Below are 21,814 nucleotides of genomic sequence, written 5' to 3'. Positions count from 1 at the left end.
TTGGTGCTGATAATATGGGAATAAGGAAAAATCAGAATCTGGAAAGTGAATAACACGCCCCAAAATATCTCAGAGCAGACAGAGGCTGCAGGAGGGAGAGAAACTATTTGATCTTTGTTTTATCAACCCCAGAATGGGTTGCAGACAAAGGAGTAGATTTTCAAAGGGTTGCACGCGTAAGATACGCGCGCAACCCCCGAAAACCTACCCCTGCCTCTCACTGCGCGCGCCGAGCCTATCTTGCATAGGCTCGGCAGCACGCGCAAGCCCCGGGACGTGCGTAAGTCCCGGGGCTTGAAAAAAATGGACGTTCCGGGGGCGGGACTGAGGCCTCCGGAACAGCCACCGGGCCGGGGGATGGAGAGTCGGCGCGCGCAAGTTACATCTGCTCGGAGGCAGGCGTAACTTCATCGATAAAGGTTAGGAGGGGGATTTAGGTAGGGCTGGGGGGGTGGGTTAGATAGGGGAAGGTGGGGTGAGGCGGAGGGAACTGAGGCAAGCTGCTCGGCGCGCGCAGGCACAATTGTGCATCCCCCTGTGTGCGCCGACCCTGGATTTTATAACATTCGCACGCGGAAGCGCGCGCGAATGTTATAAAATTGGGCATAGATTTGTTTGCGCCGGGTTGCGCGCACAAATCTGCGCCCACGCGTACCTTTAAAGATTTGCCCCTGAGGTTATAGCGTGCTCCCAAGGCGCGTCCACCTAGCCGGTTCACCTGTCCTGGCGCACGTTTTCACTCTTTTGCCCAGCGAACACTAATCTGACTGTGCCGTTGTGTTTCTGAGCCCAGCTGTGGAAGATGTGCTGAATCTGATCTCAGTATTAAAGGGCGCCATGTAAGAGAAGCCAGAGGTAACCGTGTTCACGGTGCTTGGGTGGATTACGGCTTTGCGCTGGGCCTCTTCCATCAGCGTGGCAGAGCGTGGGCAGGTTGGACTGGAAACTCAAGGAAGGATGATGCCATTAATCGCTGTAACTTTACAGCGCAGCACGTGATGTAAGCCGTCCCTTCATGGCTGATGATGGGGTGCCGTCACCAGGCTTGATTTTCCTCCATGTTTTGAGAGCAGCGTGCTAGGACAGGCCCCCGCCCAGGCTGAGAGGCAGTATTTGCTCAGGTTGTGCTCACAGGCAGTAGAAGCCTCTCTCTCTCCCGCAGGGTCAGCGTTTTCCACTGGGCATCGGCACTCCCTGTCTGCCATGGGTAGGTTCACTGTAAACCGAGGTGATGTTTGAAACGTGCCGCGGTATATAAAAAACCTTTAAATAAATAAATAAATAAATAAATATCCCTGGCAGTTCCGTAAGAGGCATTCAGACTGCGAGCTGTGTGAAATAAGTGTTACAGAGAGAGATCTGCTCTAGGCTGATAACCTTCACGGCATGTTTCAGGCTGACTTCTTGAGAGAGAGGTTTGCTATCCTGTTTCAAGCCATTTACATTTCATAACACTGACCTTTAAAAAAAAAATAAAATTGTATTACATTTACAAAAGCAAAGCTAATCCCAGCCAGCACGGCATTTGCAGATTCTGTGAATCCTGGAGATTCTGTCATCAAGACTTCCCCATTCTTGATCTGTTGGAAAAATTAAAAGGACTATCATATGATTCCAGTTATTCACTGGTTTTCTGCTGCATTCAGACACATGAAGTCGGATTTTTACTTTTGCTACTGAAAATGAAGTGAGAACAGATTACAAAATTCTTTTGTTAAATGAAAAAAAAAATCTGTCTTGTCAATGAAAGCTTCAGGAACCTTTTACGATGCTATCTGGAAGCGTTCTTGTGATCTGGATCACTACAGCACCTTCTCTGTCGGTTCTGTAAAACATAGGTTTCTATATTTCTCTGTTTCTTTGTCAGTTCTGTTCATTCCAGGTCCAGCATGGCTCCTGGAACTCATCCCTAATGATGGTTTAAGTAATTGTAATATGGTTCCGTGATTTCATTGTTCGAAAAGCACCCTCGAGTAGGTTTTATCGATGCCGGCTTCAGCTGCTCAGATTTCTCTTACTCTGTAGCTAAATATCAGATGTTTTCCAAGATGTTTCTTTTATATTCCAGTACCTGTTTGGCAAATGAGTGAGGCAAAAGCAACCCACCTCTTTGCATATTATGCATATATTTAGCGTGTTTGCATGACAGAATGCTATGTGTCTGTCTGTTGAGACAGGGCTTTAATGCAAACATATACAGAGACCACGTTTAAAGGCATAGTCCCCTTTCAGGTCCTCTTTATTCTGCCAAATAGGCTCTCAGTCAAGTACTAAGTGGTCCCATCTGGGCTTTCTGCCGGCACTTAAGCTTTTGCTCATGTGCCACAAGCCTTAGGTTCTCATGGCCTCAAGGGCGTCATCGTCATGAGAAGACGCCACCAATGGCGATCTACCTGATAAGGACAATGGTGCCCCGCAAGGCTTGAGGCCTCTGAGTTTCCTCCTTCAGACAGCACAGATCTGCTGGTGGGTCACTCACTGGGTCAGCACCAGTGCTTCAGGGCTTCATGCAAATTCATTGTTTGTTGCAGTAATTATTTAGCATTGCTGAAGCAATAATTACAAAGAAAGCATTTATTATGAGCAGTTAATTAGCTTGCTGTTTAATGAGATGGATCTCCTCTTCAAAATTAACACTTTAACAAACATGACGCCTCAGCCCTCAATAGCTATGGAAACGGTCTCTGTTAGGCTTGTAATCTAATTACCAGGCAGAGAGAATGCAAATGTAGGAATTAATGGAAATGCTAGGAGTGTGGCCAGATGTCCGGATGCTTCCTCAGAATTATGGCTTGCAGATTCTTTTATTTTGTGTCCGCCCGAAGCTTACTCTTGTAGCAGCAGATCTGGCAAACATTGTATTCAGCAACTGAAAGGGTTCTTAATTAAAAAAGCTTTTTCAATCACAGTTTAGTGGAAATAAATCCATCCTTATTTAAATTAGCACGCAAGGTCTTCACCCCTCTGCAGAGTGATTTTCCAAAGCTTTTAGAAATAATTTGCACATTTCGAGCTGTGCAGACATAAAAGATGGGTTTCATGGTTACAGGCATTTTTGCTCCCATCGCGTGGATTCGTCAGCGTACCTTACCCTTCAGACTGAGTCTGGAAGGCACTCAAACCATAAGCTGGTCTAACCGCCTTGACCAATTTGTTAATTAAAACTAAAAAAAAAAACCAGGTTATTTAAGGTGCAAAAGAAAAGTTTTGACTCGCTGCAAAAGCCTGGAGTTTGAAGCAGGTTTCGGTTCTGAATGCCTTCTTATTATTGCATTCATTGTTTACCCAGTGGTTTAATCAGACATGCGGCAAGCCCGGACTTGGTGCAGTGTGAAAATATCACAAACAGAAGCTCGGATCAGAGGGACCCAGACACCTCCAGAAGGGCCAGAAGCTGTGACTTCACCCAAATAAAATGCGGGGAACCCCCTCCCCCTGTTGTTTTATTTCTCTATTCCCACATCTCATTTTTAGGTGGAACTGTGGTCATTTGGACCAATAGGAATTTTCTTCCCCAGATGCAGAAACCAGAAGGGGTACGGGTGCCAAATCTAGCTGAGACCATGGGTGCTTAAAAGATTTCTAGGCATTTGCCAATAAGTTGTCTCAACCGATTGGAAAGCTCTTTCTGTCTTGTCCTTTTATAATTTCTAATGAATATTGCAGGCTGACAGTTCTGACAGGTTACTAACGCCTCTAGCTGCACGACTTCCCGGTCAGGATCTCATTTGGCTGTCGGTTATGGTCAAACATTCAGGAGTGCTCTGACCGTTCTCCTGCTCAAGCATAGGAGGAAGACAGAGTAAGCCTTAAAGGGATGAAAATACAAACTCAACCAGCATTAACGCTGTCTGGGAGATGACAAGTAGGAGTGGAGGATTGTCAATAAAAGAAAAGGGATGCGAGCGGGAGATGGCCTGGATGTATCTTAGAAAGCTCAAAGTCTCCGGCGCGGAGGCCACCATACCAGTGGTTGCACTCACAGTCTAGATGGAACGGACCAGAATGTACTTTTTGGCAGTGACCCACAGGGTTAAAAGGTCTGAACAGGACCCTCCATCGCCACAGAAAAGAAACTGAACTGAAACCTTCCTTGGAGGAGCTGAAATCCCCAAAGGCATTAATGAGAGAGGATCAAGATGCGTCTAAAGATCTGAAACTGGAGGTGGCTTCCCTTAGAGCACAATTCTCTTCATTTCTAGGGAGAGTACAGGAAATGGAAGAGAGAACTTCCCTGCAGAAAGAAACCCTAACACTGCTCCAGGACAAAATCAAAATTATCGCTGAAACCAAGAGGGACTTTGAAGATGCACAGAACAGCAATGGGAGAAACAATCTGAGAATTTGGGGGATTTCAGAGACAATGGAAGCTGAAATATTCGGAGGCAGTTTTTTTTCCAAAGCAGTCTCTGAGATCATGGAGTGCCTTCCCAAAGCACAGGTATCAAAAAATACTTGAGATCAACTGTGGTAATTTGTAGCTCCGGATACCCTAACAGTCAAAGTAAAGGCATGAAAAATGTGATTCCCTTGGGTCTAAAAGTCCTCGCACAGACCAGGAAGAAGTTGCTGGTGGTGTGAGAGCAAAGCCCAGGTAGTTCCAATCAGCGAGGATGAAAGTCACTGTGAATAAGACCAAATATTGGAGGATCCTAAAGGATTGCAACGTTATATTGATTCTTTTTCAGTAAATGAAATGGAGACTCAGTCAGGCCGATGCAATCCCAAACACGCGATTGGATGCGTGTTTCGGACAGGGGTCCATAACCCCCGATGCAAAACGGGGATTAGCACGTCCAAAACGTGTATCCAACCAAGCTAATAGCGCTCATCACCTGTAAATTCATGCTGATGAGCGCTATAGCTATTTCCGCCTGATGGCAAAAAAAAAAAAAAAAGTGCGCCTGACACACACATTTTTACCCTCAACAATTAATGCCTGCACCGGAGGAGCCCAGTCTACAGAAAAGCAGAAAATACCGCTTTTCTGTAGTTCCTCCGACTTAATATATTAAGTCGGAGGAACCAAAAAAGGAGAACCCTTAAAAACGACTCACTAAATAAAAAAAAAGCGTGCTGGTGGTCAGGATAGGAAAATGGACGTTTAATTAACGAGCGTTCATTTTCCTAACCCACTGACAGCCACCTCTCCTGGGCGCCCGCTGCGGAGGAGGCAGTGCTAGGGGCACACAATGTCCCCCCTATGCATCCTATTTACCGCGGCAGCCCATTTTAATATCGGGTGCCCGGGAGAGGTGCGTCGGTGCGCGTTAGGAGAGCGGGCGCGGCCTGAGGGACTTGTAGGTGAGACAGTAAATTTTACGCACTGTGCTCCTGGCTAGGAGACCGCGTGCTGATTTTTTTTTGATGTGTACGATTCTGGCAGCGAAGAACTGAGAGATTTAGGCAGAGTCACTATGAGCTGGCTCGTGTTAAGTTTGTAAAATTGGAGAATTTCAGGACTGCACTGCAGCAGTGGCACCCGGGACCCCCATTACAGCCCTTCTCCTTGTCCCACAGCTTTGACTTCTCTTCCCCACTTTGCTTGCCCCCCCCCCCGGCACCTTCAGACTGGAGAAAGGCCCTGGCTTAGCTCTCGCCACTGGCTCGGCTCTTCCTCTTTCCCCCTCCAGGACCACACGATACTCGCCGCAGTGGTGGTCTCTGCTGCTAATCACGACTCTGATTTAGGCCAGGTTTGCCGGCTCTTCAGTCCCTGCAGAGGGCCAGTCCGTATCTTTCTCCTTTGATGCAGCTCCGTGGCAGGTGTAGCCACGGATCCAGGGAAGGCGTTCTGATTTCTCCGTTACCTCCTCCTCTGTAACCACAGGCCAGATCCACAACGCTGGGCCAGTTCCCTCCCCCTTTCAGTCCTGGCACCGCTAAATCTCCTTCCAAGTGTTAGTTTTTCCCCTATGAATTGTGAATAAACTGTAGGATTATTGAAGGCGGCTGACGAGCTGAAATGCTAACATGCAGGTCAAAGGTCGCATGATTTACAAGCACCCTAGCTTCATTAGAATATGCATGAGAGAGAATTATAATGCTGTCCTATTAAGCGAATGTTGTGTTAATGCTACCGGTTGGGAAACTGTTGTGACAGCAAATAAACGTTGTCCTTGGTTTAGAAATTAGAGGTGTGAACCCTTTACAATGTCTGGTATTATTACGTCACCTCTGAGAGAACTGTATGGGAACTTGTTCTCTCCATAAGATATATCTTATTATATTACAGGTTTGTGGTCAATAAAAGGACTTTTCTCCTCATGCTGCTGGCCTTAAGTGTTTATTAAATCACGACACAAGCTCAACAGCTTGTTTTTGAGAGTATATGCCATCTTCACTCCAGAAATGCTCACTCGTGCGCTTAGCATCAACCCGAGGTGCTACAGGTCTGGTTCCGGGTCCAATTCCAGATAGGGGGAAGATATCATCCTGGGCCGCTAGCATGCTCAGTCACTACGATAGTCAAAGGCTCACACGCCAGGTCAGTGATCGCCACCACATGCAAGAGTCTCCAAATTAAGAACAAGGAAGCCAAAATTAGTAGAATGGGTAAAAAGAAAAACATCACACCCATGGCCATCCATTCAACCAGTGCTCTGGCAAAAGAAAAGGAAAACTCAACAGAATCCAAAGTGGCATTCAAGGAATCCAGTTCACTCCGACTTAAATAGAAGTATCCAGGCCAAAATCACAAAGAAATAAAACAACAGTAAAAAAAATATTAGTACAATGAAAACAACGGTCATGTCCATCTTAGATCTCCTCACCACTCTCTCCCTTCTCTTGCACCTTCATCCATAGCAAAAATACCCTCCCTGATGAAGGTAGGATAGCAAGAGCGCAGCTCCAGCATACGCTGGTCAAGTGGAGAAAAGCATAAAAGTTCTCAACAGGGTTTCAGCAAGTCAAAGACGTCAACTGTAATCCAAAAGCCTCAGAAGTCTCCTCAAGTCTCTTGATTCTCTTCTTAAACCAAATTTTCATCTCACCCAGGTGGTCAACAGTGTTGCGGTCTCGGTCGCCACGGTGGCGCCCGAGCCCTTACCTCCTCTCCGGGTCCCGGGGCCTTGCCGCGATCCGCGGACTTGGGACCCCGGGCGCAGCTCCCTCCTTGTGCTCCGACCCCGCGCGGGCCTGCAGGGCCTTCAGGCGCCGGCTCTCTCTTCGCCGCCGGCGTCCTCCCGCGGCTAGCCCCGCCCCCTAGGCACGCGCGCGCGGCTGAGCCCTGTTCTTAAAGGGCCCAGCGCGGGAAAGCACGGCTCCTCCTTTCCTGACGTCAGACGCTGCAGGGCTATTTAAGCCCTGCAGTTACTAGCCTTCCTTGCCTTGCAACGAGGTTCCTTCACCCGAAGAGCTAGTTGCCGTCGTTCCTGTTCCTCCTGTTTGTCTTCAGCCTGCCTTGACTCCGGTCCGTGACTTCGACTCCTGTTTGTCTTCAGCCTGCCTTGACTCCGGTCCGTGACTTCGACTCCTGTTTGTCTTCAGCCTGCCTTGACTCCGGTCCGTGACTTCGACTCCTGTTTGTCTTCAGCCTGCCTTGACTCCGGTCCGTGACTCCAACGCCTGCTTGCCTTCAGCCTGCCTCGACTCCGGTTCGTGACCCCGACTCCTGCTTGCTCGCCGCCTGCCAAGACTCCGGGTCGTATTCCACTCCTTCGGTTTCTTCGTCCTCGCCTAAGTCCCAGCGGTCGGGGTCCCTATGGGCTCCTCCTGGGGGGACCTCGGACTTCCAGGGCGAAGACTCCTAAGTCCTAGCGACCCGGGCTCCTACAGCTCCTCTGGAGGAGTCACGGGTTTCCAGGTGAAGCTCCAATTGCCCAGTGGGAGTTCTGCCTACCGACTGTTCCCTTGGGTCGGTCGGCCTAAGGATCCACTTCCGGATTTCCTCCATCACAACAAACAGGTAGCCTTTGGCGCAGCCTTTTGGGATACTGGGGGGTACCTTTCCCTCTGGACTGCTTTTCTGTACACCCTCCGACTTAATATTTTTTTAAAGTGCTGGCAGGTCAGGGTAGGAAAATGGACACTCGGTTTTATGAGCGGTCGTTTTCCTAACCCATGGCTGACGGTGGTTTGGAAAACGGACACTCGTAAAATTGAGTGTCGGTTTGCCGAACCCACTGACAGCCAACGTCTCCTGGGCTTCTGCTGCTAAGGAGGAGCCAGGGATGCGCTCGAGTCCCTAGTGTCTCCCTTTTAGTGCAACCCCTCATTTAAATGCAGGATCGCGCGCCCAGGAGCGGTGTCTGGGCATGCGTTGGGAGAGCGGACGCTCAACATGGGGGCTGGCTTTTCCTGAAGCAGAAAGGCACCGAGGGAGCACGGGTTCATCCCCTCGAATGCTTGTCGAGCTGCCGAGACTTGTAGCTAGCATCAAGCATCTGCTACGTGCACCTGCTTCCAGATGCAAATCACCGATTTCCCCACTACATGTAGAAACTTAGTCAGTAAAACTTTGTTGGCATTTTGTGTAACACCTTTTAGTGCCAAAATGAAATGGCAAACTGCTGCTACTTTTAAATTGTGGACCCTATCTCTTGTAAAGCCGCAGGTGAGCCGTTTGCTCCTCTGCTGCTATCCTAATGTACTGTAAACCGCCTTGAGTGAATTTCATAGTAAAATAAGGCAGGTAATAAAGGACTGGATATTCCTCCCCTGGGCTTTCGTAGCAGGCTGAATCCGTGGGAGCTGGAAAAGAGGCGGCTGGCGCGTTCGCTCACGATACCAGGGTCTTCCCACTTCCCGTGCCAGGGGCCCCCCAGGAGTGCAGAGCAAGGTTTGGATTGCAGAGGAGCACCAGCGCTGCATGGAGAAACGGGGTGCAGTCGTTCGGGGGGCAGAGGCTTGGGAAACGGACAGTTTCATGGGTACAGCGTGCTGGTTAAAATGAGAGAATGGGATACACTGAAGGATGGATGTTTACCTGGAGGAGCAGGAACAGTGTGCAAATAGCTGACACAGGGGAGGTGATGAACGGGAAGCAGTAGTGGCAGAGGATTCCATTCAATAATCGGCGGTAGATCACTGCTTTTTCGCCTGTGGGACCTGATGTTCCAAAGGGAAAAAGCTTCGCACAAAGGCCTTAACGCCAGGAGGAAGCAGGACCTTGCATGAGACATGCAGGACATGGGAAGAAAAGATTGGCCTTCTGAATGCCATCCCTGGGGCCAAATGTTAATTCCAGGGTCATTTTACAGACTTTAGCTTGTTCGGGAAAGGATCAGCTGACGAACTTGCAAAGGATTAGCTGTGTTGGTCGTTGATACAAAAGCAGTGTTGAATGGACTTTCTTCTCAATCATTTGGGCTAAAATCTGATTTAAATATGGGTGCATGGACATCAAGATCTTTGAGGTCGATATTCAAAAGCTTTTGTGCGCATAGCTTTGTAGTTACGCGCACAAAAGCTGATTTTTGAATATTCCTCCTCGCCAGCTGCATTATAAAGTTACACACGTAGGTCTGGCTGAAAATACAGCAGTCCTAAATTTACCTGGATAAAGTTAGGCGTATAATTTTTATCTGAGTCTGTTCAGCAGAATTCTCCATGTAAGGGTCCTGCTGAAGGTCCCAGACAAGCTTAATGCTTCCAGCGCTGTCTGCCCGCTGTGATGCTGAGCATTGATCTTTGGACATCTGTGGGACAGTGACGCCTGTGTCTGAATGTCAACGGGATTCAGGAAGATTTTGAATTGTGTTAAGAAGAAGAAGCCTGGTGTTGTGGTATTCTCTCTTAGAAGGAATCTGAAAGTTGAGGGCTGGATGGGGGGGCATATGCCTCGTCTCCGGCAGTGGGGAATAACAATGGAGTTTTGTACAAAAAAAAAGTCCTCGGCCCTTACACTGATTTCTCAAACCGCAGGTACTGAAGGGAAGGGAGATCACAGGCATCACATCTCTGGATGCAGAAAAAAAATACTTGTTCTAGTTACATACACTTTGTTAATGGATTCCCCGGGTTTCTTTCAAGTTTTGCAAATCCTATATCCTTATTAGGGGATGTATTTATTATTACGGGAGGGTCTTCAACTCATCACCACATCTGGTATTAGATTGGCAGTGTTAATGTAAAGGAGATGAACTCAGTGCTGAGAGAGGGCTTTTAGACTCATGGAGAATCTTGCATCCTATAGACAGAGACTGCAGGGTTTCCGGGGGGATATTTATTCACGTTTTTCTCCTTTCTTTATCAAAGATATGCTAGAATGAACTTTTTCCTGATATCCAGATTGCTTGTGCCGTCAGTAGTTCAGGCAGAAGTGTATAATCCAAGATCTGATCATGCTGGGATCTCTTCAACTTTAAACTGGGAGGATAGTTCCTTCCCAGAAACACAGATTCGGTTACAAACACGAAGCCACTGCGGCTGAAAAGTATAATAGAGATGATTTCAGAAGCTCTTGATACTTGCACATCATTACATATCTCAGGTGCTAAATTGCAGTCTTTTGTTGTATCCTGTAGATAGAATAGGTTGTGCAACACAGTAACAGTAACCTCCCAGGTGAACAAATGTTTTATGGAAATAGTATAAAAAATTCTTATGAATTCAGTAAAAATATTTGGAGAGCTGAAAAGGAAGTGCCACCTATCACCAAACACAATGCTGACTAAATTTGTTTAATTTGTACTGAGGCGACCCACTCTGGAACAAATCGCGTTTTTCTGTTCGTAAAAGCCATTCGTTGCAGTTAACCATTTTTATTTTTGTGTTTTTCATTTTTTAGGATCAAACACGAAAACATCGTGGCCCTGGAAGATATCTACGAGAGTCCCAACCATCTGTATCTCGTCATGCAGCTGTGAGTAGTTCATTCTGCGCATTGTAAACTTGTAATAAGCGGTGACTTGACCGCCAGAATGTGATCCAGCTGATACCAGACTTTTTTGTCCTGTGGGCTATGTTTCCGGTGGGGAAGTTGTGAAAAACCTGTCTTAGTGCATGGTGTAGACTTGATATCCATTGCTTCATTGAGTATAAAATGGTAGATATTTTAATATGAAGCAATCCACCTTAACTTGCTTCCTGCTGTACAGTCATTTTAACAAGAATAAATCATTGCCTGGCAGCTCTGTATACGTAGCGGCAAAGTTCGTAAGAAAGTCCACGCTGCGATTTATTTATTTATTTGTTTGACGAGTTTTATACACCATCATTCAGTTTCGCCATCACAACGGTTTTACAAAGTTTCGATGATTAACAGAGTTTTCAAAAGGTACATATGGTTGCTAGTATAAAAAGATATCAATTTATAAACTCTTTACACATTTCAGTTCATTGTTATAATATCATCTTGTGTTGAGTTCACTAGGTTTTTAGCGTAGGAGTTCATCGAGTCATTGGGTGATTTAGTAGCTTTGGTAAACATCCATGTTTTTAGCTCTTTTTCAAAAAGTTTTTAAGTTTTCTTGTGTTCTGAGTTCGATTGGGAGGGTGTTCCAGAGTTTAGGGCTTCCTAGAGAAATTGCTCTATTTTGCGTTGAAGTGAGTTGTTTATAGCGAGTAGGTGGAATCTTTATAAGACCTTTATTTGCTGATCTGAGGTTTCTGTTTGGAGTACGCAGTTTTGATGAACTGGGGCTTCGGTTAGTGAGGGCTCATCTTGGTTTACTGCCAGCTTAGTGGCCGTTAATTGGACAAAGGATCAGCTCCTGCTTAGCGAATCAGCTGAATCCAGAACAGTACGTAAGGCATCTTCCTGGTGCCACGGAGCAGCATCCATTCCTATGCGAGGCGGTCCGAAGGAACGAGAGGGCACCGGGGAGAAAGAGTGGCACAAGGAGCTCTGCTCCCTTCACCCTTGGGAAGGGGCGTCCATTCCATGGCTTCATTGCGCAGCGGGCCTGCACGTTACAAACAGTACAGGAGACCAGTACAGCAAATAACCCTGTCCCGGGGCCTATTTCAGGTAGGCAGCACTGCAGCAGGTAACCCAGCAGTGAGACAATAGGTTGTGCTATCCTACAAATACCGATGCAGATAAACATCTGGGGATGGAAGAAAGGGGGAAGTGACAGGAGGTATACAAAAACACCCCCGAGGGAGATTGAACCTTCTCCTCTCTCATGCGCTACTATAAATCTCATGGTCCCAACCCTTCCCAGCATCTTGTTGATAAAAGAATAGAATATCAAAAGGCGTTTAATCTGACATTCTGCTCAGCTGCACAGATTTCACGGCACGAATGATCAGTTTAATGACTGCATCTCCAGAAATGCCTGGGATTTTGTTGTTTAGCATTGGAGTAATGAGCTGAATTGATGGGATAACTTTTAAATGCAGATTTTTGAAGCTTTCAGAACTATTGAAGTGTGCAGTGATTGTGTTTAATTACTCTCTGTTCTTTAGATTACATAATGAGGGTTATGTAACACTGGGCACTGTTCTAAACTCTGCTTTAACAAAGGCCCTTATCTACAAGGCAGGATTTCAAGTTTAAATTGATAAACTTTCGTGAATCATCCATAATAAGTCAGAATACCAGAAACAAAATATATTTTAAAACATAAACCTAAGATGCTACCTTTGCTCCTTTTTCTGTTTTCTGGATCATTTTTTCAATTCTGGAGTTTTTGATATAATTTTGTTTGCTAATGCAGATGTAATAAGTTATGAATCTGTAGTAAAATACCTAGAAAGATACCCGTGTTTATACTGGACTCATGGAGGTACTGCCACTGGAACTAAGGCGTTAGCTGCCTCAGTCCGTCAGCATGAATATTTCCTCCCACACAACTGCTAACTGTAGTCACCTAGTGAAGCCAGGCAGCTATAACTAGCCCCTCAAAAAGTGGGCCCGGCCGCGTGGCAGGCCCACGGCCGGGCCCACTTACCCCCGATTGCTAGCTCCAGCTCCCAGTTCCTCCTCCCTCGCGGCTGTGGGCAGCCCACCTGTGCACCTGAGCCACCTCCATTGTCCCCGGCTCTTCTGAGGACTCTTCAGCTCGGCGGCGGGTCTCCCCCCTCATGACGCCGCCGCTGCTCCGGAAACGCCTCCCGAAACCAAGGCCCTCCGCTCTCTCAAGCAAGTCACCGACGGTACAGGATGGAAACGCGCTGCAGGGCAATTTAGCACTGATTTCACTAACATCATTGCAATTTTGTGCCTTGTGCAGAACCCTGTGGAATACAAATGATCTGCTTTTTTTTTTTTTTTTAACTAAGAAACCCACTGCTGAATTTCCAGTGTTGGCGTCATCGCATTAGACCACAAAGCTCTTGGTAACGAGCGGGCTGCGGAGCGGGAAGCCAACACGAAACGCAGGCATTTCATCTTTCTTTTAACTGAATCCTTTTTTTGGGCGGGAATGCGGCATTGAATTTCAGAGAAGGAACGCGTTGGTGTACCTTGAGAAAAGTAGCTTCAGTGTTATTTCTTCTTTTCCTCGAGAAACCTTGCTATCCGTATGCATGCGGGCAGGCACATTAAGGATTCAGACCACTTTTACAAGGGAAACTTTGCAAGGTATTTATTTATATGGCTCATTTAGAAGGAGACGTCCAGCATAGAGCTTTTATTATGCTACTAATAATAAATACCTAATTAGCAACTGTTTATAGCGCGCTGGCCATCGTTCAACAATTTATTTATTTAAAAATTCTAATCGACTGAAAGCGGCTTACAAAATCAGTTCAAATCACACATAATTACAACATAAAAATGCAGGCATAGTATAAAAAAATAATGACAAAAATAACATACACAAAAACAGAAACATTGACAGCAAACAGGAGCCGGGTCTTCGGGACAGCGAACAATGGTTGAAAATAGGCTCGGCGCGCGCACAGGGTCCCGGCCGTGCGTGAAAAAGGCCGGATTTTACACGCGCAGCCTTTTTAAAATCTACCCTTAAGTTAAAAACGTAACTAAATTCTCATGAAGCCTCTCATCAGATCATAATTGCTCCAGTCGAAGTGGAACCGAAATACAAGCCTTCAGATTGAAAAAGTGAGCCGTAACCTGTAATCCCGTAGGTTCCTCACCCGAGGCAGCAAAGCATTCCACAGAGTTGGTCCCATCACAGAAGAATACGATCGTGAGTTTCTTGTAACTGGACCAATTTAAAGGCAGATGTCCTGTCTCCACAGGTGATTTTCTATTTCTTCACTGTTGCCCTGCTTTCACAGTGACCTTTTTCTACAGCAGCCTTTTTTGTTTCTGTTTATTAATCCCGAGTTGGTGCTTTTTGTTCTGCGAAGTTTCCCTGTTCGCTGTTATGCTGCCAGCTGGTGCTGAGCCTGCATGTCGATCACCATTTCAGCTATGTTCAGTGCAGCGGGTTCTAAAGGGTTAACCTCTGACCTGGCAGCAGGGGTTTCTGCGTGTTTTATTTTCCCTCCTGTTTTTCAGTCACCTTTTTGTCAGTTCCGGTCGGCACCTGTCCGATTCAGCTGGGGATCTAGCCAGCCCTGCAAAATTATCTTCTTTTTACCTGTCTTTTATTTCTGTGGCCCAGACTACGCTGGTCGCGCGTTATCTCCAGTTTACGCACAATAAGACTCTGTTTTGCCTGTTATTAAAGTTTTGGAGTAGAAGAAGCAGCCTCCGCGTAAAGCTAACTGTTTAAGCTGGGCGTAGGAAATGGATAGCAGAGTCAGAATACAAGGAACAAGAAGGAAAATAACTTATCACCTGAACAGAGACATCTAGCAGGAGAATGCCGATGCAAAAGATTAGCCAACTACCCGGGTTCACCATTGTGAGCAGCCTTTAACTACGATTGTTACAATCTTAAATTGAATTCTCCGAGCAGCAGGCAGCCAATGCAGTTTTTTGAGAAGAGGAGTAATAAGATCACAGACTTGATTTGCAAGACCACCGAAAACGTACAGTCAGTAAACGTCCCTAAATCTTGTACTGTTTCAAGAACAGGGCAGATCCGGCCATCAGTTCCAACTGATGTAGAACTGGGAGAAAACCAGCCCGCGATTAAACCAACAAACCTGAGTCTTGTTGAGGTTTGACTGCATCCATACACACGAGGTTAACCTAGCAGCTGCTCTCTGGGCTGTCCCAGTCCCCCAGGGCACTCCACCCTCCAGCCAGCCTGGTAGGGTGGCCCTCGCTGGCAGCCCGCTCCTTGCTATGTCTGGGGGAGTGTCAGAGGCCTGAGCCGGAAGCCACCTGCAGGCCACTAGCGAAACACAGAGGCCAGTGACCCCAATCAAAAGGAAAGAGCAGGAGACAAATATGAGAAAGGTATAATGAACACTACTGTAAAAGAAATTAGCATCAATAAACCAAAATAAGTCTCCATCAAACGAAATAAATAGAAAGATGCCTGAAGAGCCGAGGAAGCTCCTTTGAAATTTCCACTTGGTGCCCTCTTACTGAAAGAGATTTGCCTGTTGGGGCCCTCGTCCTTTCAGCTAGCAGAGGGGTCGCGCAGCTTTTCACCCCTGTGCCCGAGGCTGAATACTGACATCCCCTTACTGCAGGCGTGGTCAGAGCAGGATCACGTCAGGATTTTTATTTGTAAGGTTTATTGACTGTTGTATTTATTGCTACGCATTTATTTAATGCATATAATTTTATTAACATTTATTTTACTACATGTTAACGTTGTATTTATTAAATTTTATGGATGGTTATTTTAGTTTATTGGTGCCCATTTCTTTTACAGTAGTGTTCATTATTCCTTTTTTGTATTTGTCTCTGTAGTGTGCCACTCTCCTGCTCTTTTTCTGCCCTCGCCTGCTACGTTGCTGGGCCCAGCAGGAGGAGGGCAGAACTGGGACGCTCTGCGATTTATTGGTTTCATTTTCACAGTCCAAACACACAAAGGCTCATGCAGGCTTTAGAAGTGGGGAGGGTTTGTTCTGAAAGGGCCTCCGGCGGGGAAAGCAGTGCGTTACCCATAGAAAGTAGGGTGACAGATTTGTGTGTAAAATTACGCGCCCACGTCTTGTATGCGCATAGGAGAGCCGTGTTCCTGGGGATGGAGTCTGGGTGCAGACTTTTCGTGTCAAATTTTTTTAATTTTAAAAAGTGTGCATGTAAGTTTCCCAAAACCTTGGTGTGGACGTTTTAGCAGGGGAGACTTCTGCCAGAGTCGTTTTCAAAGTGGATTTGTGTGCGCGAGTCTGCTTTGCAAATTGATGTTTAACAGGTGCAATGTTACAAAATGACCCCCCTAGGACACACAGCTGATGTGGGAAGCTCAGGGAAGTTCCATGGCTCTGGGTCTGATTTTATTTCTGATAGCATGTCCGTCCTTTCTCAATGCGTTTGCATCCTTTTATTTATTTAAGTATTCCCCTGCTATCACATGACACATCATGTGTAGTTCCTATGGAGTATTTCTGTACACATGCATTAACCACGAAGAAGCCTGGAGCGGCCCCGCACTTCTGTCGCGGGGCAGTGTCTCCAAACGGGTTTCCTTTGTGCATGCCCATCCGTAAGTCAGGGTGTGCTGGGAACGATCCGCCTCTCAGATTTACTGCTGGGGCTCACCTAAATACTTACACTGTGCCAAAGAGAGCCTCCTTCTACAGTTCACTCAATGCACAGTTAAACTCTGGAATTCATTGCTGGAGGATGTGGTGAAGGCAGTTAGCATAGCTGACTTTAGAGAGGTTTGGACAAGTTCCTGGAGGAGAAGTCCATAAACAGTTATTAACCAAGTTAGGCTTGGGGAAAGCCACTGCTTGTCCCTGGGTGTTAGCAGCATGGGATCTATTTACTATGGGATTCTACGAGGTACTTGTGGCTTGCATTGGCCACTGTTTGAAACAGGTTGCGGTACTTGATGGACCCTTAGTCTGACCCGGTATGGAAGTTCTTAATGTTCGTATGTTTAGAGAGTGTAATATGTACAGGCAACACATCAAGGTATGCATGGAAGTTCTTTTTATTCAGGACAATGCAGTTAGGACTATTTCTGTATCTTTCAGCCACGTTTATTCATAGAAACATAGAAATGACGGCAAAAGAAGACCAACGGCCCATCCAGTCTGCCCAGCAAGCTTTCGCACTTTTTTTTCCCTCATACTTATCTGTTACTCTTGGCCCTTAATAACCTTTTGGTTCTGTTTCCGTTCCACCCCCACCATTAATGTAGAGAGCAGTGTTGGAACTGCATCTAAGTGAAATATCTAGCTTAATTAGGTAGGGATAGTAACCGCTGCTATAAGCAAGCTACACCCATGCTTGTTGGTTGTTGTCTGTATATAGATCCACTTTTCTTCATCCCCCCTGCCATAGAAGCAAAGAGCTATGCTGGATATGCATTGAAAGTGAAGTATATGGTAAAGGTTACTGAATGATCAGGCAGAAGTTTGGAGAAGCATATCAAAGCAAGACATTTCAAGTGACCTTCTTACCCTGAGCGAGCCCATGGCACAGATGGTTATCAGCAGCCTAGCAGGAGCCATCTTATTCTGCTGAGTATCATCTATATATGACACACCATGAGTGAGTCAAGGATTTTAAAGAGAGGGTGCAGATGGTGTGGCGATTTATTTATTTATTTGCATTTCTGATATACTGTCAAATTCCAGAAATAAATCATTGCAATTTGCAAAATAACATTCATAAACAAAACTAGATAACATTGATAAAACAAACATACACCACATAATAAAATCAATAAAGTAAAATAAAACAAAATCAGTTAAAGATTCCCTTCCTATTCCTTCTCCCTCTCATCTTCAAGGATAGACGACCTCCAGTGCCTGTGGACACCAAGTCTCTTGGGTTTTCAGGAGACCTCTAATGAATATGCATAAGATAAATCTGAATATAATTGAAGGGGGGGGTGCATGCAAAGCTACAGGCCCTGGAGTTTGCCTGCTCATTTTCCCTTCTGCTCTTTGTCTCTCCCTTCTCCTCTGTCCAATTTCCTCTCCACCTACTCTCTCTCATGTCTCTTTATCTGGCCCATGTTCTTCTTCATCTTTCTGTCTTATCTCCTAGCCCCTTATATTCATCTCTTATCTCTCCTCTTAAATTCCTTTATATCTGCTCCTCCTTTCCCTCCCCCCACCAAGCTTCCTCTTCAGCCATATGCACAGGTTCCTCTCCATCTCTTCCTCCTTCACCAGAGTCCTCTTCATCTCCCACTGCCCGTGGATTCCTCTCTCTCCTTTCTCCTCTCCACCTTTGCCTGCCTTTTTCTTCATCACTCCCCGCCTCTCACTTTCTTGCGGTGGTAGATCAGCAGGGCGGGGACACGGTAAGTGCGTATGCCCTCTCCTCTCGGAGTTCCCTTTAGCCGTGGCGCGTGCTCCCTTCGTATTCAGGTAAGCGTGGGAGGGCGGAGGGGGGAGGGAGCAGACACAGCGACTGGCAGTGCGCGCTGTGTCCCCCAGTCCCGCCCTCACTGATGCTGATCTTGACTGCCTGGTAAACCTGCTAACGTTTTGGTATGGCCTTTACCGTGGCTTGTCCTGCTCTGCAGGGATGCGTCGGTGACCATCCTGGTCGATGCGTGAGCTGCACACAGGGAAAAGATGAGAGCTGCTGTTTTATCACGCGCGCTCTCTCACAACACAGGTGGGATGGGGGGGGGTCTTATCTTGTGTGCCTATGGGAGGAGCCCAGTGATTCACCAGTCCCGCTAACACAACCACTCGAAACATTTTTGCTTTTACAAATTCAGAACTAAAACTTTTGGGTTTTTTTTTTGCTCTGCTTGCTTACATAACAAATAGAGACAAAAGGCGCTGTTAGCAGAAGGCGAAATGAGATGGAATGGTTATGGAATAAAATCTTAATTGACATCCAGACTGAAAAGGCTCCCGGTGCGTCTTTACAGCTAAAATGGCAAAACTTCCCTGGTGTGAGCGTGACAGACTGCTTAAGATGTGAAATCCAAAACAATGTCTTTCCTTCTTTCTGCAGTATTGAGCGGCTGGCACCTAAATCAGTGGTTGTCACTTCTGGCTCTCTGGATCACATGCCGTGCTGCATATGTTGTACTTTCCCTGGCGCGCTCTCTCGAAATCAGGCTGACAGAATCCTCAAACTGTTCCTGGCCAAAGCAGTGACACAAGCTTGTATCAGGCGTCCGACTGATTTCCAGCCCCTTAAACAATGGCTTTAATCCGGACTCGAAGGCGACGTCCGCAGTTCTGTGCGGGGCAGCGCACAGGGGAGTTGGGATTTCTTTTAAAGCAAGCACCGAAACTGAAGGTCAGCACGTGAAGGTGAAAGTCTCTTATTGCACTAACCCAGGACATTCACGGCCGGCTTTCAAGAGTTATCCTCCCTTCCTCAGGTTTTCCATTTCACCGAAGACGGTGTCCCGTGAAGACCACTGTGAGAATACAGCAATCCATGCTATTTCAGAAAGCTGAAAATAAAAACAAAACGAAGGAAATCTTTACAGAGAAAAATCTGTTTCTTGCAAATACATCCTCCCTATGTATAGCGCTATTTTTCATGGCTCTCCAGGTGGGAAATAGATAATCAGATGACTTACTCTGGTCTTGTATATGAATTATGAAGACTCTAGGGCAAGGTTATTTCACAAAAAATCTTTTTATTAGAGGACTTGGGTTTCTGTCAAGTGACTTGAGGATTTCCATTCAGGGAGGACAAGGATAGGGTCAGGAGGAGTGCACTTGATGGTCCAACAAATACTTGCAGGTGAAGGCAGGTCAGGACTTCTGGCCTAGGCACGGATCAGGAGTCAAGGCTAGTCAAGCAGCATTTCCACAGGCAAGGCCTCAAAAGACTGCACCAGCAAGGGTGCACTAAGCAAGGTCTCCTTCGATACAGCTTCCAGTCTGGGGACACACCCAAAGATGGTCCAATCGAGAGCTTCCAGGGGCATGGACCACCCCTGCCACGTAGAGCAGGTAAATACTACCAAGGTGTTCTTGTGCCTAATCCTGAAGACCTGTGTCCGAAGCGCTAAGGACTGCTGATATGATATGAGACGTACCATTCTTTTGGTGATATTTCTGGGCTATTCTGAGTTGGCATGCAAGGTTGATTTAGAGTGACAGCAATATATTGTCCTCATATGTTCAATTATAACTACAATTAGTCTCAAATTTCAACATAAGAACATAAGAAATTGCCATGCTGGGTCAGCCCAAGGGTCCATCAAGCCCAGCATCCTGTTTCCAAAAGAGGCCAAACCAAGCCACAAGAACCTGGAAATTACCCAAATACTAAGAAGATCCCATGCTAGTGATGTAATTAATAATTAACAATCCACCATTAAGGGAACTCCTTGATGTGTGATGATGTGTGGTGGCTACATTTCACTTGAATCGTTTGAACCTACTATCGCCTGGAGATTCAAATTCTAATAAAGAAAATGAAACCCTCTACCCATCCCTACGACCAAATCCCAACAAAACTACTCCTACTGGTACCTGACACCATCTCCAAACCTCTGGCCGATATCATAAACTGCTCTCTTATCACAAGGAATCTTCCCAGACACCTTAAAACTCGCCTCTCTTAAACCTCTACTCAAAATACCAAACTTAGATCCAAAGGAACCCAACAATTTCCGCCCTATCTCCAACCTACCTTTTGTAGCCAAGATCATGGAAAAATTAGTCAACTCTCAACTTTTAGATTATCTAGAAGAACACAAAATACTGCACCCTTCCCAATACGGATTCCGTAAGGCACTAAGCACAGAAACCCTCCTCATCTCTCTAACAGACCACATCATCATGGGATTGGACAAAGGACAATCCTTCTTACTAATTCTTCTTGACCTCTCGGCGGCTTTCGACACCGTAAACCATTCCATCCTCCTCGACAGACTATCTGACATCAGAATAACAGGAACTGCCTTCAGATGGTTCAAATCATTCCTCAGCAACAGAGGCTATAAAGTCAGAATCAACAATAAAGAGTCCCATCGCATCAATTCCTCACTAGGAGTTCCTCGGGGTTCCTCCTTGTCCCCCACTCTCTTCAATATATACCTCCTTCCCCTGTGCCAGCTGCTAACTAACCTAAAATTAAAACACTTCCTTTACGCCGACGATGTGCAAATCCTGATCCCCATAACAGAATCTATCACAAAAACACTCAAGTACTGGGAAAATTGCCTCCGAGAGATCAACCTCGTACTTACTAACCTAAACTTGATACTCAATTCAGCTGAGACTGAACTCATTTCCCCGGACGACAGCAATACCCTTCAAAGGTCACTCACTAACACCTTTGTCACCCAAGCTAGAGACCTGGGAGTATTAATCAACAACCGTCTGAATTTAAAAACATTCATCAACCACACAACCAAGGACTGTTTCTATAAATTACAGGTACTAAAAAGAATTAAACCACTTCTACACTTTCAAGATTTCCAAGCCATTTATTCTCCAAGATAGACTATTGCAATTCCATTTTGCTAGGTCTCCCCGCCTCTTCCATCAAACCTCTTCAGATGCTTCAAAATGCGGCGGCCAGAATCCTAACACACGCTTGCAGAAGAGACCACATCACACCCATCCTCAGAAATCTACACTGGCTACCAATAAGCTTCCGAATTCTACACAAGTCCCTCACCATCATCCACAACCAAGCCCCTCTTAACCTTCAATTCCCACTCAGACTACACACCTCATCTAGACCTATCAGAGAAGCCTACAGAGGATCCCTGCACGCCCCATCAACCAAATCCACCCATCATCTAACCACCAGAGAACGGGCTTTCTCTACAGCCAGACCAACCATATGGAATGCTATTCCCCCCTGAACTCAGACAAGAACCTTGCCTGCTGACATTTAGAAAAAGGCTTAAAGACTTGGTTATTTAAACAAGCCTTTCCCTAAATTCACCGATCAGCCATAGCTATCATTACTGAACATTCAGTGCACTGTAAATAATTATGG

At 46.1% G+C, this 21,814-nt stretch overlaps 1 protein-coding gene across 2 annotated transcripts in view; it reads left to right on the top strand.

The window, feature by feature from the left end:
• CAMK1D (calcium/calmodulin dependent protein kinase ID) overlaps positions 1-21,814 on the top strand; it is a 385,522-nt gene that overhangs the window by 232,204 nt on the left and 131,504 nt on the right. For both annotated transcript variants that reach the window (XM_029615125.1, XM_029615123.1), the window contains exon 3: positions 10,733-10,807. In XM_029615125.1, the coding sequence (XP_029470985.1) occupies positions 10,733-10,807 (75 nt within the window). The remainder of the gene's footprint in view (positions 1-10,732; positions 10,808-21,814) is intronic.

The sequence above is a fragment of the Rhinatrema bivittatum genome, chromosome 9, assembly GCF_901001135.1.
Source record: "Rhinatrema bivittatum chromosome 9, aRhiBiv1.1, whole genome shotgun sequence".
Classification (NCBI taxonomy): domain Eukaryota; kingdom Metazoa; phylum Chordata; class Amphibia; order Gymnophiona; family Rhinatrematidae; genus Rhinatrema; species Rhinatrema bivittatum.
This window is presented reverse-complemented; position numbering and strand designations above follow the sequence as displayed.